The 21,128-nt window shown below is 43.5% G+C and overlaps 3 protein-coding genes and 1 long non-coding RNA gene across 16 annotated transcripts; 1 reads left to right on the top strand and 3 right to left on the bottom strand.

Annotated features, from left to right (window-relative positions):
* Positions 1-2,756: 2,756 nt before the first annotated feature.
* LOC146701262 (TOG array regulator of axonemal microtubules protein 2-like) lies at positions 2,757-5,473 on the bottom strand. Of its 4 annotated transcripts, XM_085467708.1 has the most exons (8): positions 5,146-5,473; positions 4,683-4,922; positions 4,402-4,525; positions 4,183-4,285; positions 3,845-4,083; positions 3,594-3,749; positions 3,334-3,496; positions 2,757-3,244 (listed from the first exon to the last, which is right to left on the bottom strand). In XM_085467708.1, exons 5-7 carry the CDS (start codon positions 4,003-4,005, stop codon positions 3,358-3,360), a joined length of 456 nt encoding a protein of 151 aa, XP_085323834.1. In that variant the 5' UTR covers positions 4,006-4,083; positions 4,183-4,285; positions 4,402-4,525; positions 4,683-4,922; positions 5,146-5,473; the 3' UTR covers positions 2,757-3,244; positions 3,334-3,357. The 4 variants fall into 4 exon arrangements, 2 of the variants coding, with proteins under 2 accessions (XP_085323834.1, XP_085323833.1); XR_014922167.1 differs by lacking the exons at positions 2,757-3,244; positions 3,334-3,496; positions 3,594-3,749 and having other exon boundaries at positions 4,011-4,083; XR_014922168.1 differs by lacking the exons at positions 2,757-3,244; positions 3,334-3,496; positions 3,594-3,749 and having other exon boundaries at positions 4,011-4,083; positions 5,158-5,473.
* A 218-nt stretch (positions 5,474-5,691) lies between these two features.
* Positions 5,692-10,237, bottom strand: LOC146701261 (uncharacterized). 4 transcript variants are annotated; one of them, XM_085467614.1, is made up of 11 exons: positions 10,081-10,237; positions 9,575-9,872; positions 9,201-9,353; positions 8,136-8,212; positions 7,597-7,927; positions 7,134-7,373; positions 6,853-6,976; positions 6,631-6,736; positions 6,293-6,531; positions 6,042-6,197; positions 5,692-5,861 (listed from the first exon to the last, which is right to left on the bottom strand). In XM_085467614.1, exons 1-11 carry the CDS (start codon positions 10,153-10,155, stop codon positions 5,771-5,773), a joined length of 1,890 nt encoding a protein of 629 aa, XP_085323740.1. In that variant the 5' UTR covers positions 10,156-10,237; the 3' UTR covers positions 5,692-5,770. The 4 variants fall into 4 exon arrangements, with proteins under 4 accessions (XP_085323740.1, XP_085323738.1, XP_085323739.1 ...); XM_085467612.1 differs by having other exon boundaries at positions 5,692-5,944; positions 10,081-10,236; XM_085467613.1 differs by having other exon boundaries at positions 5,692-5,944; positions 7,609-7,927; positions 10,081-10,232.
* Positions 10,238-10,309: 72 nt separating this feature from the next.
* LOC146701260 (leucine-rich repeat-containing protein 31-like) lies at positions 10,310-20,721 on the top strand. 7 transcript variants are annotated; one of them, XR_014922162.1, is made up of 7 exons: positions 10,589-11,069; positions 11,212-11,316; positions 11,395-11,559; positions 11,690-11,845; positions 12,119-13,754; positions 20,416-20,477; positions 20,572-20,721. XR_014922162.1 is itself a non-coding variant. In XM_085467686.1 (6 exons), exons 2-6 carry the CDS (start codon positions 11,015-11,017, stop codon positions 12,574-12,576), a joined length of 939 nt encoding a protein of 312 aa, XP_085323812.1. In that variant the 5' UTR covers positions 10,310-10,581; positions 10,967-11,014; the 3' UTR covers positions 12,577-14,372. The 7 variants fall into 7 exon arrangements, 4 of the variants coding, with proteins under 4 accessions (XP_085323812.1, XP_085323813.1, XP_085323814.1 ...); XM_085467686.1 differs by lacking the exons at positions 20,416-20,477; positions 20,572-20,721 and adding an exon at positions 10,310-10,581 and having other exon boundaries at positions 10,967-11,069; positions 12,119-14,372; XR_014922163.1 differs by lacking the exon at positions 20,416-20,477.
* On the bottom strand, positions 19,956-20,891 carry LOC146701259 (uncharacterized). Its single transcript, XR_014922174.1, has 2 exons — positions 20,850-20,891; positions 19,956-20,724 (listed from the first exon to the last, which is right to left on the bottom strand). It is a non-coding gene; the product is annotated as an uncharacterized LOC146701259 (long non-coding RNA).
* Between the last annotated feature and the right edge of the window lie 237 nt (positions 20,892-21,128).

Raw genomic sequence — 21,128 nt, 5'->3', positions numbered from 1 at the left:
GTGTGTGTGCACAATTGCGCACTGCTGGCACGGTCTCTGCGCACAGAAAATCTGCGTTGCGCACAAAAAAAAAAATCTAACCTGAATTGAAATTAAAATCAATACTTTAACAAGTCTGTTTTGCAGTGTTAGTCAGTGACTGGCTGCTCCCGTATGGGATCCAGCCAGTAATGCGATTCACATTCGTATATACGCAGCTAATCAATGTCGTTGACAGGCTCTGACAGCGTCCTTATGTGCCGACACCGGTGTTTTAGCGAGCAAAGCGGCGTGGCGACGTTTAGTGTGTGTCAGAACAATGAGGCGACTGCTGAGTGTTACAGGTGTTACAGCAGTGACACATCTGCTGCTGTCAGGCCTGCAGGTATCAGGCTGTTGTTCTCCTTCATCTCATAGTTGACAGAAATTATTTTTGGAGTGGCACAAATAATTTGTGTGGCATCAGATTTGATGCAATTTGATGATTGTTCTCTAAATAATTTAAAATGTTTATTTAAAAAAACGCCTTGGCTGCATTTTTAGGTAAACAGCTGCAAAAAACTTTGTTGTTTGCATAACTCAGTTACTTTTTTGAAGAAGTAACTATATAATTAATTACCCAACATTGGTCATTATTTACTGTATTTTGCAGACAGAGTTACAGACTCTCTCCCAGACCACAGACTCATAATACAAGTCAGAGCTTTATGAAAAAAAAACAAAAGAAACTTGTGTTTTCAAAATTGGAGTTCAAGTTATTTTTACTTCCAATAGTGTTAACATGCTACACAGGTCATGAACAAGATTTTTTTGTTTTGTTTTTTTAAATTTTCATTGTAAGTGGGCTAAAATAGTTAATTAAAAGTAGTCTAACATAAATGTAAATGCTGTAATTTTATTATTTTAATAAACCATGTAACTTGCATGGATTCAATGCTGGCGTCACCACAGTGCACACGTCTGCTGTTGCTCACAGTGGTCCAAGGGATCGCTCAGGGAGTTTCTGTGTTCGCTCAGACACATGAAAAATTAGAGGGAACATTGGGTGCGGGTATACCGGATACGGGTGGCTTTTTTTTTTCTTGAGATGTCATACACTTTGGATTCTAGCCAATCATTTTACGTTTCCGAGGATAGTAGGCGGGTCCAGGTACGTATGTTCTTTGAGAGCAGAGCTACAGATTAAATGTCCAAGGCAAAGCGGTCAAAAGTCTGGCTGTACTTCACAGCAAAATATGCAAACTCAGCAGCAACAAGTGCTTTAAGGTGATACTGTGATACTGTGCAAAGGAAGTAACACCTCGAATCCAATGAAAGACCTGGCAACGCAATAGCGTTTTTTTAAAAGCAGAGAAATGCATCGTATTTGATAGCTTGCTGCGAGACTTCACACCGAGCACATCTGCTGCGGGTGGGTTGCCTGTTATTGGACCTGGAGTTAGCAACATCCCCCAAAAACCCGAAGAGGAGAGTCCTGGCCCCTAGCCCTGCCAGTGTAGCAGACGGATGATGATGCAGCAGCAACCGTTCTTCTCTGCGTGAGGAGCTTAATGTTGTTCATGTGTAATTTACGTTGAGTAGGCTAACCACGTTATTACATTAATGCATGTAAGGTGAACTAGCAAACACCGTCGTAGTTACATGCGACTGTCTTCTTGTTTGATAGAGTGATACCATACATGCCCTGTAGCTGCAGAAAAAGCTAACACCGTTATCTTTTTACAAAAAAAACAAACAGCTAAACATGTTTTCCATTATTCACCGGTTCCAAACAAAGTAGGTATGTTGTATCAAAAGAAAAGGCTAACTTGGTTATCATTTTGCAGAAAAAAGAGACTGCTAAAAATAAAAACATAAGAGGTTTTTGGACAAAGTTTGTGTTCTCCATTCTTTAAGCAATTCAATTCAATTCAATTTTATTTATATAGCACCAAATCACAACAAAAGTCGCCTCAAGGCGCTTCATAGATACAGAGTCATATGACCCCCTATGAGCAGCACTTTGGCAACAGTGGGAAGGAAAAACTCCTGTTTAACAGGAAGAAACCTCCAGCAGAACCAGGCTCAGGGAGGGGCGGGGCCATCTGCTGCGACCGGTTGGGGTGAGAGAAGGAAGCAACGGTTAGAGCACCATTTAAGCACCCGCACAGTTTCAAAAGTACCGGTATCGGATAAAACCTAAACGATACCCATCCCTAAACAGAGTATAGATAAGGAATCTCTCAAATACTTCATAAAATGAGCATGTAGAAAGTGATCTAGCATTCTGAATGTTCACAATGACTCTCAGAGAGAGACCTGCTTCATTTTAAATCAGCCACTCGTGTGCCACGCCCAGAGTGCTGACCATTTGGGATGTGGAAGAAAAAAATCACGCCAAGTCAATGTTCAAAGGCAATGGTCATGGCCAGTAGTGGAACAGAAAAGCTAGTTCTGCCATCAATGGCCTGATGGGCCAGTATGGGATCTATAAAAATGAGAGACAGCTACTCCTCCCTCACCCCACTCAGTATCACTGGTATGAGGTTGAGAAGGGGAAAATGCATACAGGTCAATGCTGAACACATGAGAAGCTACTTTAAGGCATATCACCCAATTTGTAATATTGCTAAACATTTCTTAAGGCAGACGAGTCATGCTGGCTGGGTCAGTGTCATTTTTGTTGTAATTGATGTCTGGTTTGTTCTGTTCCCTAGTGATGGGTAGGGATGGGTACCAGTATCCGGTGTTCTGACATAATCCTTGAAATAGTAATAACACAGTATCCTCAGCAAAGATGAATTAAACAAGTTTTATTTTAATGGAAGTTTACTTCAAGTCTTCAGATTTTTACTGTCTTTTATTTGATTACTTTAAAGTATATGATTACATTAGAGTAATTAAATAAAGACAGTTTTGATGGAGCTCCTGAGCCAGCCCAAGCTCTCTATGAAGACGAGGAAAAACTCCCCTGGGGGGGCCAGACTGACGGGAAGAAACCTCGGGAAAGCCCATTCAAAGAGAGATCCCCTTTCCTGGGATGGCTGGGGGGGGTTACAGGAATTCCAAAACACTGAAATTTAAAGTGGGCCAATTAAAAAAAATTATTTCCTGAAAAAAAGAAAGGTAATTCATACATCACACATAAATGATAACGTCTGAATTGTGTGTGTTTGTGTGTGTGTGTGATAGGCTTATCTCAGCCAAGTGTGATGCTGTAGCTCCTCCAGCGTCGGCCGCGTCTCCGGGACTTTGGTTAAACACGCGTCCAAGAAATCCCGGCAGTCTGGAAAGAAAGGAAAGAGAAAAAACATGAAGATGATAGTTCCAGTGGTCCAAGCCATCAGTCAGTCTTGAAGTGTGACGTTTTCTTACTTTTGGACAGATGTCTTTTGAATTTCAGGCGCTCCACAGGACGCCTGTCTTTTTCAGGCTCTTCTCCACAGGACGCCTGTCTTTTTCAGGGACAATCTTCACCCACAAATTCATAAAGTCCTTGTGAAGGGTCAGTTTCTCAATGATTGTTCGCCCATGGTACCTGTGGAAGATTACAGTTGTCATTAATTTTCATTAATTGTGTAAACTCACAGAAAATAAAACATTAATGCACTTCAAACCCATTTAAAAGTACCCACCTGGCTTCAGGTGCAGCATCCCCTGCCATTCTAGAGGCAGCAATTAGAAATCTTTCAGTGAAGGTTCCTGTTTTCAGGGTGACGGCTGCTCCAAGTTTGTCAGCCAGCTGGTGCAGGTGTTGAGCCGTGCTATTCCTCACTGCAACACAGCGATGGCTGAGCAAGGACAATATTAGACACACAACTCAGTGAACATGATCTCTCTTTCATGTCTTCTAATAAAATCACTACAGCTTCTTCTCTCCTCTTACGTCAGTCCTGTGTTAAACAGAGCGCTCAGAATCCGTCCATGGCTGCAATTTTCCACCATGGCATCAAGCGCCAGATTGACCTCCTGATGTAGAAAGTTGTTGTTGGTCATTGCAAGCTTCAGCAATAGAGCTCGGCCTGTTGTTTCAACTTCTGGGTCCATTGTTCTCTGGAGCTGAATGTAGAGCTCATTGATGGCATGTATGGCCTCAAAGGCTATTGCTGAGCGTTGGTTTTTCACCTAAAATGTGAGTGAAAATCATCAGTTGAGGCTGTAGTATGCACTTGAAGGGAAACTAGCTGCATGAAACGCATATAAGAAACATAAAGTGTGCAATACCTCCTCAATGAGGACCAGACACACTTCATGTAGTTTAGTCTTCAGGATGTCCGAGTGGTGCTTTGCCAGAGACTGAATAGTTTTCTACTGTCTTTTCTTAATCCTGTATTTACACAACACAACATTGAACACGACTTCAGGAACACCACAAATAACACAGCCACATTATGCAGCACTGTTTCTGTGCAGTATTTAATGTCTCCTTACTACGTTTCTTACCAGTCGTCTGAAGACAGCAGACTAAAGCTGTGGGACAGGCTCTCTACAGGTGTAGCTACAGGCGGGAGTTTGACCCTGCTCTCTCTTGGATTATTCTGACTGCACTGACTGTCTGCTTTCTTGTCTGATAATCAACGAGGTTAGTAAAAAGAAACTGTCATTTCTTCTAATTCGAAGCATGATGCAGTGATTAATTGTTCATTAAAATCTTTTTAAAAAATCTCTTAATTTAAAGTTTGATTATTCAGCATCTTCTACAGTTACTGAGGAAAACCACTTACCGTCTATAGGGACGACTTTTGCACGGCGCAGCAGCGTCCCAGGCCGAGGTCCTCGTTTTTGCGGTATGGGAACTGTTGGAGGTTTTGGAGTCAAAGGCTTTACTGCAGTAAATGTTTTGGTTGGTACTGTGTGTCCAGGTGAGGTTACAATCCCATCCTGGAAATGCTGCAGTTTTTCCAAAATAGGCCCAAATTTGTCTTTTGCTGTCAAGACTCTTATTCCACGAATGACCTTCGTGTCTGTTTAGACAAAAAAATAACTAAATAACTACAAATTGACATCTTACAAAAACAACAATAAACATTTTTCTTCCTGATTTTTTTTTTCTTCAAAAAAGCATATAAAATGAATGGACAGCAAGAATGTGTAATTTAGCATTAAAATAGATAATCTACAGTGTCAAATTTTAAAATCTAAACTAACTGATTAACAGCAGGTGTAACCACTAAAGAAAAGCATCACCTTTGAACCGACCTGCTCCTGAATGTTTAGCAGAGAAAACAGGCAATTGCGATGGACAAGCTGCTCGAGGAGGTGGAGGAACTGGAGTGAGCGGTGTCATCTCAACAGGACTAACAATGAAAGGAATGGCCCTCAGATCACTTGGTGTGTGTGTGTCTGCAGAGCTGAGGCTACTCAGACTTCTTTCAGGGTCCTCCTGATTCCAAAAGGGGTCATCCAAACAGTTCCAGCTTCCCTGGACTATCTCTGGAGAGCCTGCGCATTGCTCAGGTAAAGGTGGGAGTTGCACAGCATAATCTCTGGGTCTCTGTGCGATATGCAATGTGTCTGCCTGTTGAAAGAACACATTTGTCTTACTGCTCTGAGCTTTGTGAAAGTCCAGGATCCTGGACTCTGTGGTGAAGCGCTGACAGTTGCTCTGTCTACAGTGACTTACACAAAAATTACACTGTGCAAAGCAGCAAAATATAACACATCTCTCAGAAACATTTACATTTGATCAGCAGAGAAGTCAAGAATGAGTATGTTTAGTTACTTACATCTCCACCTGTGCGTCCCCTTGTCCGTCAACTGGACACACAGGAACTCCCTAAGCTCTTTCTTCTTCGCAGGACGCCTGTCTTTTTCAGGCTCTTCTCCACAGGACGCCTGTCTTTTTCAGGCTCTTCTCCACAGGACGCCTGTCTTTTTCAGGCTCTTCTCCACAGGACGCCTGTCTTTTTCAGGGACAATCTTCACCCACAAATTCATAAAGTCCTTGTGAAGGGTCAGTTTCTCAATGATTGTTCGCCCATGGTACCTGTGGAAGATTACAGTTGTCATTAATTTTCATTAATTGTGTAAACTCACAGAAAATAAAACATTGATGCACTTCAAACCCATTTAAAAGTACCCACCTGGCTTCAGGTGCAGCATCCCCTGCCATTCTAGAGGCAGCAATTAGAAATCTTTCAGTGAAGGTTCCTGTTTTCAGGGTGACGGCTGCTCCAAGTTTGTCAGCCAGCTGGTGCAGGTGTTGAGCCGTGCTATTCCTCACTGCAACACAGCGATGGCTGAGCAAGGACAATATTAGACACACAACTCAGTGAACATGATCTCTCTTTCATGTCTTCTAATAAAATCACTACAGCTTCTTCTCTCCTCTTACGTCAGTCCTGTGTTAAACAGAGCGCTCAGAATCCGTCCATGGCTGCAATTTTCCACCATGGCATCAAGCGCCAGATTGACCTCCTGATGTAGAAAGTTGTTGTTGGTCATTGCAAGCTTCAGCAATAGAGCTCGGCCTGTTGTTTCAACTTCTGGGTCCATTGTTCTCTGGAGCTGAATGTAGAGCTCATTGATGGCATGTATGGCCTCAAAGGCTATTGCTGAGCGTTGGTTTTTCACCTAAAATGTGAGTGAAAATCATCAGTTGAGGCTGTAGTATGCACTTGAAGGGAAACTAGCTGCATGAAACGCATATAAGAAACATAAAGTGTGCAATACCTCCTCAATGAGGACCAGACACACTTCATGTAGTTTAGTCTTCAGGATGTCCGAGTGGTGCTTTGCCAGAGACTGAATAGTTTGCAAGCCGTGTCTTTTCTTAATCCTGTATTTACACAACACAACATTGAACACGACTTCAGGAACACCACAAATAACACAGCCACATTATGCAGCACTGTTTCTGTGCAGTATTTAATGTCTCCTTACTACGTTTCTTACCAGTCGTCTGAAGACAGCAGACTAAAGCTGTGGGACAGGCTCTCTACAGGTGTAGCTACAGGCGGGAGTTTGACCCTGCTCTCTCTTGGATTATTCTGACTGCACTGACTGTCTGCTTTCTTGTCTGATAATCAACGAGGTTAGTAAAAAGAAACTTTCATTTCTTCTAATTCGAAGCATGATGCAGTGATTAATTGTTCATTAAAATCTTTTTAAAAAATCTCTTAATTTAAAGTTTGATTATTCAGCATCTTCTACAGTTACTGAGGAAAACCACTTACCGTCTATAGGGACGACTTTTGCACGGCGCAGCAGCGTCCCAGGCCGAGGTCCTCGTTTTTGCGGTATGGGAACTGTTGGAGGTTTTGGAGTCAAAGGCTTTACTGCAGTAAATGTTTTGGTTGGTACTGTGTGTCCAGGTGAGGTTACAATCCCATCCTGGAAATGCTGCAGTTTTTCCAAAATAGGCCCAAATTTGTCTTTTGCTGTCAAGACTCTTATTCCACGAATGACCTTCGTGTCTGTTTAGACAAAAAAATAACTAAATAACTACAAATTGACATCTTACAAAAACAACAATAAACATTTTTCTTCCTGATTTTTTTTTTCTTCAAAAAAGCATATAAAATGAATGGACAGCAAGAATGTGTAATTTAGCATTAAAATAGATAATCTACAGTGTCAAATTTTAAAATCTAAACTAACTGATTAACAGCAGGTGTAACCACTAAAGAAAAGCATCACCTTTGAACCGACCTGCTCCTGAATGTTTAGCAGAGAAAACAGGCAATTGCGATGGACAAGCTGCTCGAGGAGGTGGAGGAACTGGAGTGAGCGGTGTCATCTCAACAGGACTAACAATGAAAGGAATGGCCCTCAGATCACTTGGTGTGTGTGTGTCTGCAGAGCTGAGGCTACTCAGACTTCTTTCAGGGTCCTCCTGATTCCAAAAGGGGTCATCCAAACAGTTCCAGCTTCCCTGGACTATCTCTGGAGAGCCTGCGCATTGCTCAGGTAAAGGTGGGAGTTGCACAGCATAATCTCTGGGTCTCTGTGCGATATGCAATGTGTCTGCCTGTTGAAAGAACACATTTGTCTTACTGCTCTGAGCTTTGTGAAAGTCCAGGATCCTGGACTCTGTGGTGAAGCGCTGACAGTTGCTCTGTCTACAGTGACTTACACAAAAATTACACTGTGCAAAGCAGCAAAATATAACACATCTCTCAGAAACATTTACATTTGATCAGCAGAGAAGTCAAGAATGAGTATGTTTAGTTACTTACATCTCCACCTGTGCGCTTTCTCTGAATCAAATCTTCAAAGCGATGGAAAAAGTTATCTGATGTCTTTTCAGACATGCCTGAGATAAAAAGTGAACAAATTGTTTAGAAATAGAAAGTTAGTGAGTGCTGCTCAGTGTGTGAGTGGCAAGTTCTAACTGAGCTGCTCAGTAAATAACTGTTATGATGTGGAACTCACAGAGCATTTTTTGAAAATATTCATATATATACACTATTTTGTGTTTACAAAAATATCAGACATGTCTAAATCAAAGGCAGGTTATGATCTCTAATTATGATCTTTAATCAACAAATTTAAATAGACGTCCTAATCACAGCTTCTAAAACTAGACAACACTATACTGATAAATTCATATAAAACAGCAAAAAGGAGATAAAAGCACTGTCATAAATAGAGAAATAAGTACAGTAAATAAATAAATACAGTTTTTAAAAAATATAGAAAAAAAACATGTGTCATTTGTTACAACGACAACAAAATAGCAGCTTGGACAAAGCTGTTTCTTCAAGCTTCGCCTGCATTTAGGGTCTGCAAACCTCTGTCCCACAGGAAGAAGCTGAAATCCTCCAATAAGGGGTGGGAGTCATTTAAAGTAGAGTAACTCATCCTCTACAACTGCCTAGTATTCAAGGACTCTATGTTAAGATGCTCTAACATGGTACAGTACCTTCAGAAACGCCTCAAATTTCTTAGATACTGAAAATTAAATCTCTTCTCAGGAACCTTTTCTCCATTCAGTAGAAGTAGATCTAGTATTCATTTTAAAGTTCTAATGAAGACAGCAGACTAAAGCTGTGGGACAGGCTCTCTACAGGTGTAGCTACAGGCGGGAGTTTGACCCTGCTCTCTCTTGGATTATTCTGACTGCACTGACTGTCTGCTTTCTTGTCTGATAATCAACGAGGTTAGTAAAAAGAAACTGTCATTTCTTCTAATTCGAAGCATGATGCAGTGATTAATTGTTCATTAAAATCTTTTTAAAAAATCTCTTAATTTAAAGTTTGATTATTCAGCATCTTCTACAGTTACTGAGGAAAACCACTTACTGTCTATAGGGACGACTTTTGCACGGGGCAGCAGCGTCCCAGGCCGAGGTCCTCGTTTTTGCGGTATGGGAACTGTTGGAGGTTTTGGAGTCAAAATAGGCCCAAATTTGTCTTTTGCTGTCAAGACTCTTATTCCACGAATGAACTTCGTGTCTGTTTAGACAAAAAATAACTAAATAACTACAAATTGACATCTTACAAAAACAACAATAAACATTTTTCTTCCTGATTTTTTTTTCTTCAAAAAAGCATATAAAATGAATGGACAGCAAGAATGTGTAATTTAGCATTAAAATAGATAATCTACAGTGTCAAATTTTAAAATCTAAACTAACTGATTAACAGCAGGTGTAACCACTAAAGAAAAGCATCACCTTTGAACCGCAATTGCGATGGACAAGCTGCTCGAGGAGGTGGAGGAACTGGAGTGAGCGGTGTCATCTCAACAGGACTAACAATGAAAGGAATGGCCCTCAGATCACTTGGTGTGTGTGTGTCTGCAGAGCTGAGGCTACTCAGACTTCTTTCAGGGTCCTCCTGATTCCAAAAGGGGTCATCCAAACAGTTCCAGCTTCTCTGGACTCTCTGTGGAGAGCCTGCGCATTGCTCAGGTAAAGGTGGGAGTTGCACAGCATAATCTCTGGGTCTCTGTGCGATATGCAATGTGTCTGCCTGTTGAAAGAACACATTTGTCTTACTGCTCTGAGCTTTGTGAAAGTCCAGGATCCTGGACTCTGTGGTGAAGCGCTGACAGTTGCTCTGTCTACAGTGACTTACACAAAAATTACACTGTGCAAAGCAGCAAAATATAACACATCTCTCAGAAACATTTACATTTGATCAGCAGAGAAGTCAAGAATGAGTATGTTTAGTTACTTACATCTCCACCTGTGCGCTTTCTCTGAATCAAATCTTCAAAGCGATGGAAAAAGTTATCTGATGTCTTTTCAGACATGCCTGAGATAAAAAGTGAACAAATTGTTTAGAAATAGAAAGTTAGTGAGTGCTGCTCAGTGTGTGAGTGGCAAGTTCTAACTGAGCTGCTCAGTAAATAACTGTTATGATGTGGAACTCACAGAGCATTTTTTGAAAATATTCATATATATACACTATTTTGTGTTTACATGGCAACGGGAGGAAACAACCCGGCAAAATAACACATGACAGCGAGATAAATTTATTGGATTGCCAGTCAGAGAAGTGTGATTCGTCACTCCAGTAAACACATCTCCACTGCTTTAGAGTCCAGTGTTGAGATGCTTAAATCACTCCATCTGACGCTTTGCATTGTGTTTGTCAGTGTAAGGCTGGGATGCAGCTGCTCAGCCATGGAAACCAATGAAGTTTGGACATCTGTAACAACAGCAGACTGCAGATATTGGTGACTTAAGTGCACTATGAGCCTTAGCATCAGCTGACTCGCTGTCATTTCCAATTACTTCCACTTTGTTATAATATCACTAACAGCTGACTATGGAATATTTAATAGCGAGGAAATTTCATGACTGGACTTGTTGCACTGGTGCATCCTATCACATTACCATGCTGGAATTCATTCAGTTCCTGAGAGCGACTCGTCCTTTCACACATGTTTGTAGAAGTAGTCTGCATGCCTAGGTGCTTGATTTAATACACCTGTGTCCATGGAAGTGATTGGAACACATTAATTGAATGATTTGGATGTGTTAGGGAATACTTTTGGCAACATAGTGTATGCCTGACCTTACAAACTCTATGATTATAACAGTCATTTTCACTGTTTTCAGAACACAAGTTATGGTTGGAGATATCATGACCGCCACCCCACCATACAGATGTTTTGGGAGGTATTTGATGAACTAACTGAAGAGCAGAGGAAAGATTTCCTTCGTAAGTACTTGCTGAAGCCTCCATTATGATATGTTACTGAAATCACACTGTATCATATAAAACATTAGATTTTTCTGCGCTTTACCAAGATACATTAGAGAGCAGCATTGTTCTGATTAATATACTGTAAAGCTGCTTCTAGCTGGTGGACTGAGCCGCCTCACCTTTCACCTGGCTCACGTCACACACCTGGAGAGACTCGACCTCCACCTGTGTTGCCTCACGCGAGATGATCTAGAGGCTCTGAGTCAGTTGCTACCAATCTCACACGCCGGACACTAATCGCATGCTCGCTGCAGCAGTCATGTGACTCGTTGTTTTTCAGTCCAGGTGCTGCCCTCTCTCACTGCACTGACCGAGCTTGATGTGTCATCCAATAAGGAAGTGGGAGGTGTGGTCCACCTGCTGGTCTCCGCCCTCCCTGCGACACAAATGAGGAGGCTGCCATTCAACAGCTGCTACATGAGCAACGAGTCCTTCACTGCTCTGGGTAACACACACACACACACACACACACACACACTTGTTTATTTATAGAAGTTTTCCTTCAAGTCATTCTCCCTGAATACCTCTTCCACCCTCTAGCCTGAAATGGTGAAAACTTTGTGTTTATGCATCAGCCCTGGCGGTGTCCTATCTGCGCACGGTGGATATTTCCTGGTGTAAAGTGGTTGGCGGTCACTTGGCGCTCCTGCTGGATGCTCTGCAGCCATCAGTCGTCAGCGAGCTCTGTCTTTGCAGCTGCGAGCTCACCACTGATGACATGCAACATCTGGGTAACTAACACACAATGACATTATACTTTTTCTTTTTTGGTCTGTAGTGGATCATTAGGCTGCATAAATGTATATTAAGACAAGTAAAGCCTGAAGGAAATTGATATTTCTTTCATTTATTTCATGCTGCCAGCATCTGTAGCTGTCGTATAAAACAAAACAATGAAACTATTCGGTGTTATTTTTGTCTCCATCAGAAACATTGTGAACAAAACAGTAAAGTGAACAGGCATAAAGTGATCAGTTATCAATGGGTCCTCTTCCTCTGTGCAGCTGCCGTGTGCAGACGGGGCTGTCTCTCCTCACTCCGTGCACTGGATCTGTCCTACAACAGCTTGGTGGGAGACAACGGTTGGTGCAGTCTGTTTGCAGCAGGAGGTCTGGGCTCTCTGGAAGACGTGGATGTCAGTTTGCGACCTTCAACCTCTGCTCCGTGCTCAGCCTGGCTGCCCGCTCTGCTCCGAGCTCTGCCTCAAATTTCGGCGCTGGCTCGACTGGCCATGCAGAGGTGGACAGCTGACTGTCAGGAGAGAGAGCAGCTCAGGTACTGTCTGAAAAAGAGGAGCGTCCTGCTGGAAAGGGATCCAGATTTACAAGACACATCATCAGCATGTAAAGGGAACAGTCAGGAGAGCCTAGAAGAGAGTCAGCCTGAGGAGATTGGAGCGGACCGCACTGGAATTTACTGTCAAAGAGCGACCCACTTTGTTGCTTTATTATTATTTTTTTAAGTCTCTGTTACCACAAGAAGGTCAGTGTTGACGTCAGCTGCATCACGTCTGATGTAAACTGTGTCACACGTGATGGTTTCAGGGAATACTGGGAACTTACAGAGTTAAGCACAGCTGGTGTGGGTTATCATATTTGTCGTCTCTCACCTTGGCTGCAGGGTCTGGGTCTTTCCAATGCAGCAGTCCTAACACTTGAGACACACATGCCGAGAAGTGGGGATACCTGGAAATGGACAAAGGCTTTCAGCAGAGTTTTAAAGCAGCTATTCAGGAAAAGAGCTGTGAATTATCTGCATACCTTGTTAGGTAATCAGCTATTTTGGGGTTCTTTAACAAATCAACCAAAAGGTCGACTGAGTATTTTCTCGTCAGAGTACCTTCACCGTTCACGATGATGTTGAGCACAAGCTGGAGCGTTTGATGGATGTTCTTTGCATCAAAGAGCTACGAGGAAATCCCAGAGATTAGAGACAGGATATTATGTGAATCAGCATGAATGTTGTTTGTTGTTCAACAGATAAAAACAAGAAGAGAAAATAGAAACAAAGTAAAAAAGGAACAATTGTTTCTGCCGTTAAGAAAAAAAAATTGAGTCATGGCAGAGACCTGCAGAAGTCTTGAGTCTCATTTGATGACATTTTGTCAGATTGCCTTGTAATTTAAAAAAAACAAAACTGTTTTTTGAGCAAAAGTTCTCCAGGTTTTTTTGGAGTTCTTTCAAAGTTTTCTTATTTTTGGACGTTAGCTGCTTTTTCACTCTTTTTCAGTCCAGTCTGTGCATCTGAACATTTACAGAAAGATTTCTTTGTTTCGTCTTTAGACACTTTGTTAAACGCAGATCCCAGCAGAGTTCGCCTACCTTCTCTCCAACCTTCTCAGGTTTTGTGGATATTATACATGGTTATGCTGAGGATATGTTGGCTACTTTCCACTGGAAATGCCTTTTGGTTAAACTGTCAGCGAGGAATTTGCACTGTTACATTTTTATATAACTTTAATGCAAAAAAAACAGCTGCTTGTTTAAGTGAAAATACACTGATGGGGTTTTTTTCTATTCATGAACAGGAGTGTGATCAGTTTAATAAAAGAAAAAATAACCATAACCAAGATATGAGGGGAAATCTTGGACAAATACAAGCAGACTGGAGCAGCCAGCGTTCAAAACACCGACGTTCAAGGTAACAGAAGGTTCCCGAGCCACATCCACCCAGCTGGTTTCTGTGTTTCTTGTGTATTTGTGTACACTGTGACTTCATGGCTGTCTTGGGCTCCAGCTCTTGTTTTGGTGTCTCATTAATTTGATTTAATGTCCTGCTTAGTGATAACATCACTCTTGGCCTCCCTGCACTGGCTTCCAATTGAATTTAGGATTCATTTTCAAGTTCTTTTATTGGTTTTTAAATCTTTAAATGGTCTGGCACCTGCTGAAGCCCTATGTCCCCACTCGTTCGCTCCGGTCAGCTGAGCAGCTGTTGCTCTCAGTCCCCAAATCACGGCTGAAACTGAGAGGAGACCGAGCGTTCTCTATCGTGGCTCCTAAGCTTTGGAATAATCTTCCTCTTCACATTAGGCAATCGACATCAGTGCTGGTTTTTAAATCCAGATTGAAAAAGCATTTTTATTCACTGGCTTTTGACTCAGTGGTTGACTGACTTGTATTTTATTGTTTTTCGCTATGTTTATTATTGTATCGTATTTATTATTCTTATGGTATCTATTATGTTTCTATTGTTCAGCAGTTTGGTCAGCCTTGTGTGTTTTTAAAGTGCTATATAAATAAACAATGATGATGATGATGAACATAGTAACGTGTGTTGGGTTGCTCTGTCTTCAGACTCACTGTCAGACTGATTAGACAGTGAGTCTGAAGGTGAGAGTCCTCACTGCCCACGCCTGTCTTTGGGTCTGACCAACACCGTTTCCTGTGTGTCATTCCCCCCTCGCCTTCCCCCCATCCGTCCTGTCTGCACTGACCTCTCCAATAAAGACAAAAGGCCTCATTTTCTGAAACTCTTCCTATCCCATCACCTTGCGAAGAATCACTTCACCATGTTGATTAATAAGGACGGTGGGAATGGTTTGAAGTCTCGTCACAGAAAATGTGCCAAAGGCAAAGAATCTGAGCTTGAAATAAAATGAAATGAAAGATCAGCCCCACACAGGGGTTAAATTCAGATGGAAACTCTTATCACACAAAGAGAACAAGCGAATAAATATATCTGAGTGTGGCCCCTTGACTGTCACAGTGTAGCTGACATTTGATCTTATCATGTGTTAAAGCTATTTTAATTACTGAAGAGAACCAGTGTCAAACTCAGCCCAAGTATGGTTGTACGTTAATCCTTAAAGCAACAACGTTTTTAAAGTTGCAGCGTCATTTTTACACCACACCTAAAATCCCACTAATCGTCCGGGCTCTTCACCCTATGACCACACGCTGGGGTATCTAACACCACATGACCCAAATGGAAACTATGTCAGCTGAAAGAAACCCATCGAAATGTGCAACACTTAAAACTTTGCCTGATTGGAGCATGGCTTCAAATACAGCCCTGAAAACAGACAGGCGGTCGTTGGCATTTCGCCCTCGTTCCTGAGAGACTACATCGATGTATCAGTCAACAAATGAACTACTGTGGCGTCACAGCTGGGGCCTTCTCTGTGTCGTTTATAACACAGAGAAGGACCCAGCTGTGACGCTGAAGTGGTATCTTTAAATTAGCTGTAGGTGTGAATGCTTGTCTGTCTCTCTGTTAGCTTTGCAACAGACTGGTGATATTCAGAGTGCACCATATGTCTGGTATTATTTCCCTTCCAAATTAGTGCTTCCTCTTAGTTGCTGGTCTAAATTTGTTTCCTTTCATGTTCAGGCCGTGTTAGTGTTGTCTCTGTGTGTAGCAGGTTTTGTCTCCATGTTTGTTTCACTGTCTGCCTGTCTGTCTCTGTATTCTGTACTTCTGATAGACGTCTAATTTTGCCAGTCCCTCTTTTTGTGCGCCTTGTACCTTGTCACTCTCTGTGACCGCGTCTCACTTTGCCAGTTCCCATGTATTTAGTCAGTTAATGGTGGTCTGAGTAACCCTCACCACTTTGTTCTCCAGTGTCTTTGTTCCTGTTCATCCTACATATTTTCCCCCATTTGTTATTTATTTCTGCTGTTTGCTATTTATATTTTATTCCTGCACAGTTTGCTTGAAGCACTCATATTTTGTCTATTCTATTCATGTGGATCTTATCTTTCTATTTCCTTGCTTCCTTTTCTGTTTACTTTGCTTCTTGCCCGTGTTTCGTCCTTTTGCGGTGTCTGTGTTTTTTTAATCCTATGGTCTCTTTTAAGTTTGTTTGTCTCTTTACTTCTTCAAACTGAATTCAAAGTGGAGCAAATGCTATATAACATTCTCATAGTCTCATTCACACTAACGTTGGTTCTGTATCTTGTAACCAAAGGAAGCTTCAGCATGCAGACTGGAGCCAGCGATCAAAACACGTGCTTCCTATTTTATTTTGTTGGTTATGTTGAGTTTTGCTGTAACTGTCTCATTACTCCTGATTTGTCCCTGCCGTCTCCTCTTCCCTAATGACCGTCCTGTGTGTTTATTGTTTAATCTTCTCCTTTCGTCACCCAGCTTCACTGGTCATGTTTCCTAGTGTTATCCCCCAGTATAGGTTTCTGAGTTTCTCAGTTCCCTGTCAGATATTTCATATCATTCTCTCCGTCCAAAATAAACAGGCTGCCTTTAGTTTATCCTTGCCAGCCTGTGAGTCTGCATTTGGGTCTTCTTTTTTCATAACAAATGATCATACTCCCCGCAGATTTCGATAGTGACACCTCCAGGCCATGCTGCAACTCTCTGGAGCTTTCCGCTCTTCAGGAACTCTCTCTGCAGGAGGGGGAGATACAGGAGAGGTGGAGGAAGATCTCAGCCTGGGCGTCTATTGTCTTATGTAGTCTGGAAGATGAGTGGATGGTGGGGTGGGTGCAGTTTTCTCTGTGGTGGGGTTGGGTGGACTGTCCCGGGCTCTGTGGGGCCGGGAGGCGCTGCTGCACTGGGCCCCGGTCTGGATGGGCCTGGGCCCCCTTTCCCTGGCGGGGCGCGGAGTATGGGGGTGTCACCAGGGTGCAGAGGAGGCTACCCCCCCTCTGTCCCCTTCTGGCTGCCTCTGCCTCAATTTTATCCCACAACTTAGACATTCACATTACTCACACTCTCATTACACATACATATAGGATCTTGGGGGTGGGCACAATACATGGATACATGGATACACGATACATGTACACCCCACCCCTGGTGTCGTTGCCCACCTCTCAATTTTAAATACACGTAGACATTGAGGGCTATCAGGAGGGACTATGCGCTTACCTGCTGCTCTCTGGCAGGTAGCTCCATGCCCTCCTGGGTTTTAAATGCACCTTAGAACACACATGCATCAACACTACAATGAGCGGGTTGAGGGAGGTTTGGAGTCTTCTCTCACCCCCATTCTCTGCGGCCTGCTGGAGCGGGGGGGCTAGGAGGAGGAGTTGGCCGTCCGACTGCGGTCTGGAGTGTGGGGCCTCCCTGCTGCTGCGGAGTTGGGGTGGTCTGCCTCTCCCCACCGCAGGGAAAAGGGTAACACCACCTGGGTCTGGGTGCAGTTCCCCCTCCAGGGGCAAGGGTACCTAGACCCGGTTTGTAGAGTACGCTTGGGGAGTGTGATCGTGTGTACAGCGTCTCTTTATGTCTGTCTCCACGTTGGTTGAGTGTGGAGTAAGTACATATGAGAGCATGAGGGTGGGAATGGATGTTTGTGTCTGTGTGTGCCTGTATGTCTGTGTCTATATGTCAGGTTGGGTATCAGACACCACCTCTCTGGGGACATCTCAGGCCCTCCAAGGTTTGGAGGCCTATCTCCACCCACCACCACTTCCCCTGCCAGTGGCGGACTCCCTCAGACATCGGTGCGTTGGTGGTTCTTTGTGTCCGGGGATGCGCGTCCAGGTACACACCGGTTCACTCCTTGGCGGCCGCTTATCGGGGCCTGGAGCCTGGGGCTCGCTCGGGCCACTTCGGAGGTGGGGGTGCCCCCGGCCTCTCGCCCTGGGGCTCGGTCACTCAGGCACGGCTGGCTGCCGGCGGAGCTCACGGGCGCGTCACTGCAACTCCCCCTGGCTTCTGCTCCGCGGCTGCTGAGTGAGCCCTCATCTGGGACTCTCCTCAGCTCTTTCTGGGACAGTGGCGCGGCTGCCCCTCTGTTGGTCTTCCTTGGTCTGTTGTGTTCTGGGGGCCTCTGGATGTCTGGAGTTTTGATCTCCTCCATACCTGCTTCATGCCCTGGAGGACGGGGCTGTGGCCCCCCCACACCCTCTAGCAGATCATTACATGAAGGAACCTTTTTAAAAAACAAGCGCGTCCATGCTCACAGGTGCTCACACACACAAACTTCACCCTTTTTGGCTCCTACCTCAAAGCACACTGTGTTCTGTTGATCTTATGTGCTGCACAATAATGTTTAATATTTAGTATTTACTGTCATATTCCCATATATCATTGTGATGTTGTTTATTCTATTACTCTTGTTCTCTTCTGCTTGTTTTCTTTTTTCTTTCTCAACAGGTGATCCAGGTGATTAATAGATGCATTTTTTTTCTTTTTTTTTTCTATGGTTTTGTGTCCAGATATCAGCGCTCACCTGGCTGGTACCAAGAAGGTTCAGCAAGTGCTCCCCAGACCTGGAGTCCTGGACAGATTCTTCCCAGACCAGCCTCAAGCTGTGCAGCAGATCCGAGCGACATTGGCTGACCTCTACACTCTAGACATGGTGAGAAAAAGGGCACGGTTTGTTCATTGTTTGGAAAATTTGGCATTAGATAATCCTCACCTGGGTGTTGCTGTTCAGTGTAAGCAATATCATTTGCATTTTATTCCTCTGATTTATTTCTCTGTGGCGTTTATGAACTCGTATTTCTTAGGCTGGCTTTTAAGGAAGGAGAAAAGGTATGTATCAGTTGGCTGGGAAGAAAGATGGAGGTGGAAAGGATGTGCAAGCTATGGGACAAAGTTGCTGAGACTAGGTTAAAAAGAGGTGAGGATCAGTGAGCAGGAGTGTGGCTTTGTGCTGAAAAGAGCACAACAGATTGTTTGGAGAGAAGGTGAAGGAAAGTCAGCTGAAGCAAGACAGTTTGTGGAGTTTGTGTTGGACTGTATGTTATGCTGGGAGCCTGGGGATTAGTGCACTTTGATTCCAAGTTAATACTAGCTAGTGTTTCTCACTGGTTTTTGGGTGGTGGAGTAAAAGGGATTGGTTGGTGGCTGTTTCTAATGTTAGCCTTTTCTTGGTTTTCTTACAGGCAGGGTAAAGACATGGTGATGAATGAGTGTGTGGGCAGACGCTGAGGACCAAGAGCTCAGGACAGTCAGACGGGGGCGTCGCAGCAGGAGTCACCGTGCTCGACAACCCTCTGCTGTCCTGAGATGTCAGACTCCTGCCTGCACATACAAACCACACTGAAGTCAAAGTTCCACCTGCACCTCCACCTGTTCTTGCAACAGCATGAAAACTGACAGAGGTGAGACAGAAGAAAAGTTCTTGTCTATTTTATTTATTTTTTTACTAAGTTAAGGAATTAAGTTAAGAAGAGTGATTAAATAAATAGTTTCTTGCATTTTTGATTCAATGATTGTGTTTAGGATTATTTCAGAAACATGTTTAGAGGATCTTTGTAAGCCTGTATTTACTTTAAAAGAAGGGAAGCACTTCTTCATCCTACAGAAAAGGTGACACATTACAGATGAGTTCATAAAAAGTGTCTCTGTCACTCTTTCAAGGCTCTGTCACTTTTTCTTTTGTACTGGAACAGCATGGTAAAGTAGGCCTAGGCTGACATCTTGTGGCAGTGTGTTGTTACTACAACATATGAAATTGTGTTTCTATTGGAAATATAATTCAGCACCACTGAGCCGCTCTCTCAGTTACAAACTGAACCTGTTTTGTAGACGTATAAATCACTAAGTACAGTGAAGCTTTTGGTTTTGTAAAAGTGTTTCTTATTCTAAATGCATGTTGATTTTTATCAGGGTGAAGAGCAGTTAGCAGTGCATTCATGGACATCTTTAAACTATTAATTGAAGAATCTTTGGTCATGATGGCATGAACTAGAAGCGTGAGCTCCAGGTGAGACTGCACAGAACAACAAGTGTCCTTAAACTGCATCAACTGATGACGTCTTACAATTTTATTCCACTGTGTGTTTTTATCATTGAATGTTTCTGTCTTTGTGTACATGTAACGCAGACACTAAAGCTGAGCCAGAACTTCATGTTGAAGAGAAGGATTCTTTTAAAATGCATGGGGGAGCAAGCGAGTCAGATACCAAGGGCACAAAGATGAAGCAGGTCTGATCGGAAACCGTTTATTTCCAGGCCAGGGAGCACAAATAAAAACACCCTTAAAAGGTTCCCTCCTGCTCAACCGCGTCACTCCCTACGGAGAGAAGATCTACATGACCTTATCTGCGTATCTGGAGGTCAGCCGCTGCTCCGCCGTGTTGTACCTGTTTGTACGTGTTTTTAAGTCTCTTGATGTCATCGTGTCTAACACACACCCTTTATCTCCTCTCTGCAGCTGGACCATTGCATCCAGCCTGCCATTATCACCAAAGACATCTGCACGGTCTTTTACTCCCGAGACGCCAAGATTTCCCCACCCCGTTCTCTCAAGAACCTCTTTGGGACTGGATACTCCAAAACTCCTGACTGGTAAATCTGGGCTGCTGCACTGTGGCCATCTCTGTTTCACAATCAAAGATATCTGCCCTGTTACAAAGTTTCCTTGTTCAAAACTTCTGCTTCATTATAGCAACCGAGTGACTGGGATCTACGAGCTGAGCTTGTGTAAGATGTCTGACACTGGAAGCCCAGGTGAGCGGCCATGAAACATGTTTAAAGAACGGCAGCTGTTTTATCATAATTCTGTGGAGAGCTTCATCCTAATGAGGGCTCATGTCCTGAGCAGGGATGCAGAGGAGGAGGAGGAAGGTCCTGGACACATCAGTGGCTTATGTGCGTGGAGAGGAGAACCTGGCCGGCTGGAGGCCCAGAGGAGATAGCCTCATCCTAGAGCACCAGTGGGAGCTGGAGAAGATGGAGCAGCTGCAGGAGGTGGGGCCTTAAAAGATTCATAAAGAAATAAATCTGTTTAATATCATAGAGGGAAAAATGACTTTTCAACTCAAAGACCAAAGTGCTATTCTAAAAAGTTTTTTCTTAGAGTACAGACTTTACATGACTAACCTCCCCTCTTCTCCCCACCTCACATTCGCCCCCATCTTTCGTCCAAGTGGAAAAGACCCGTCACCTTCTGGGAGAGGCGGCTCCCGTGGGAACAGCTCCCACCACCAAGTCCCTGAGTGAGTCTCTGTCCCCCAGCGTGAGCTCCGGCACTCTGTCCACATCCACCTCCGTCTCCTCGCAGATCTCCAGCACCACCTTTGAAAGCGTGAGAAGGAGCTGGCCACCAAGGTGAGAAAAACGTGGGCTTAGTGGGCGTTCTTGTTGCTGCCTTCTTCCTTC

The sequence above is a fragment of the Copadichromis virginalis genome, linkage group LG9 (assembly GCF_057382275.1).
Source record: "Copadichromis virginalis isolate Kocher_CV1m ecotype Utaka linkage group LG9, C_Virginalis_male_GT1.1, whole genome shotgun sequence".
NCBI classification, from domain to species: Eukaryota; Metazoa; Chordata; class Actinopteri; order Cichliformes; family Cichlidae; genus Copadichromis; species Copadichromis virginalis.
This window is presented reverse-complemented; position numbering and strand designations above follow the sequence as displayed.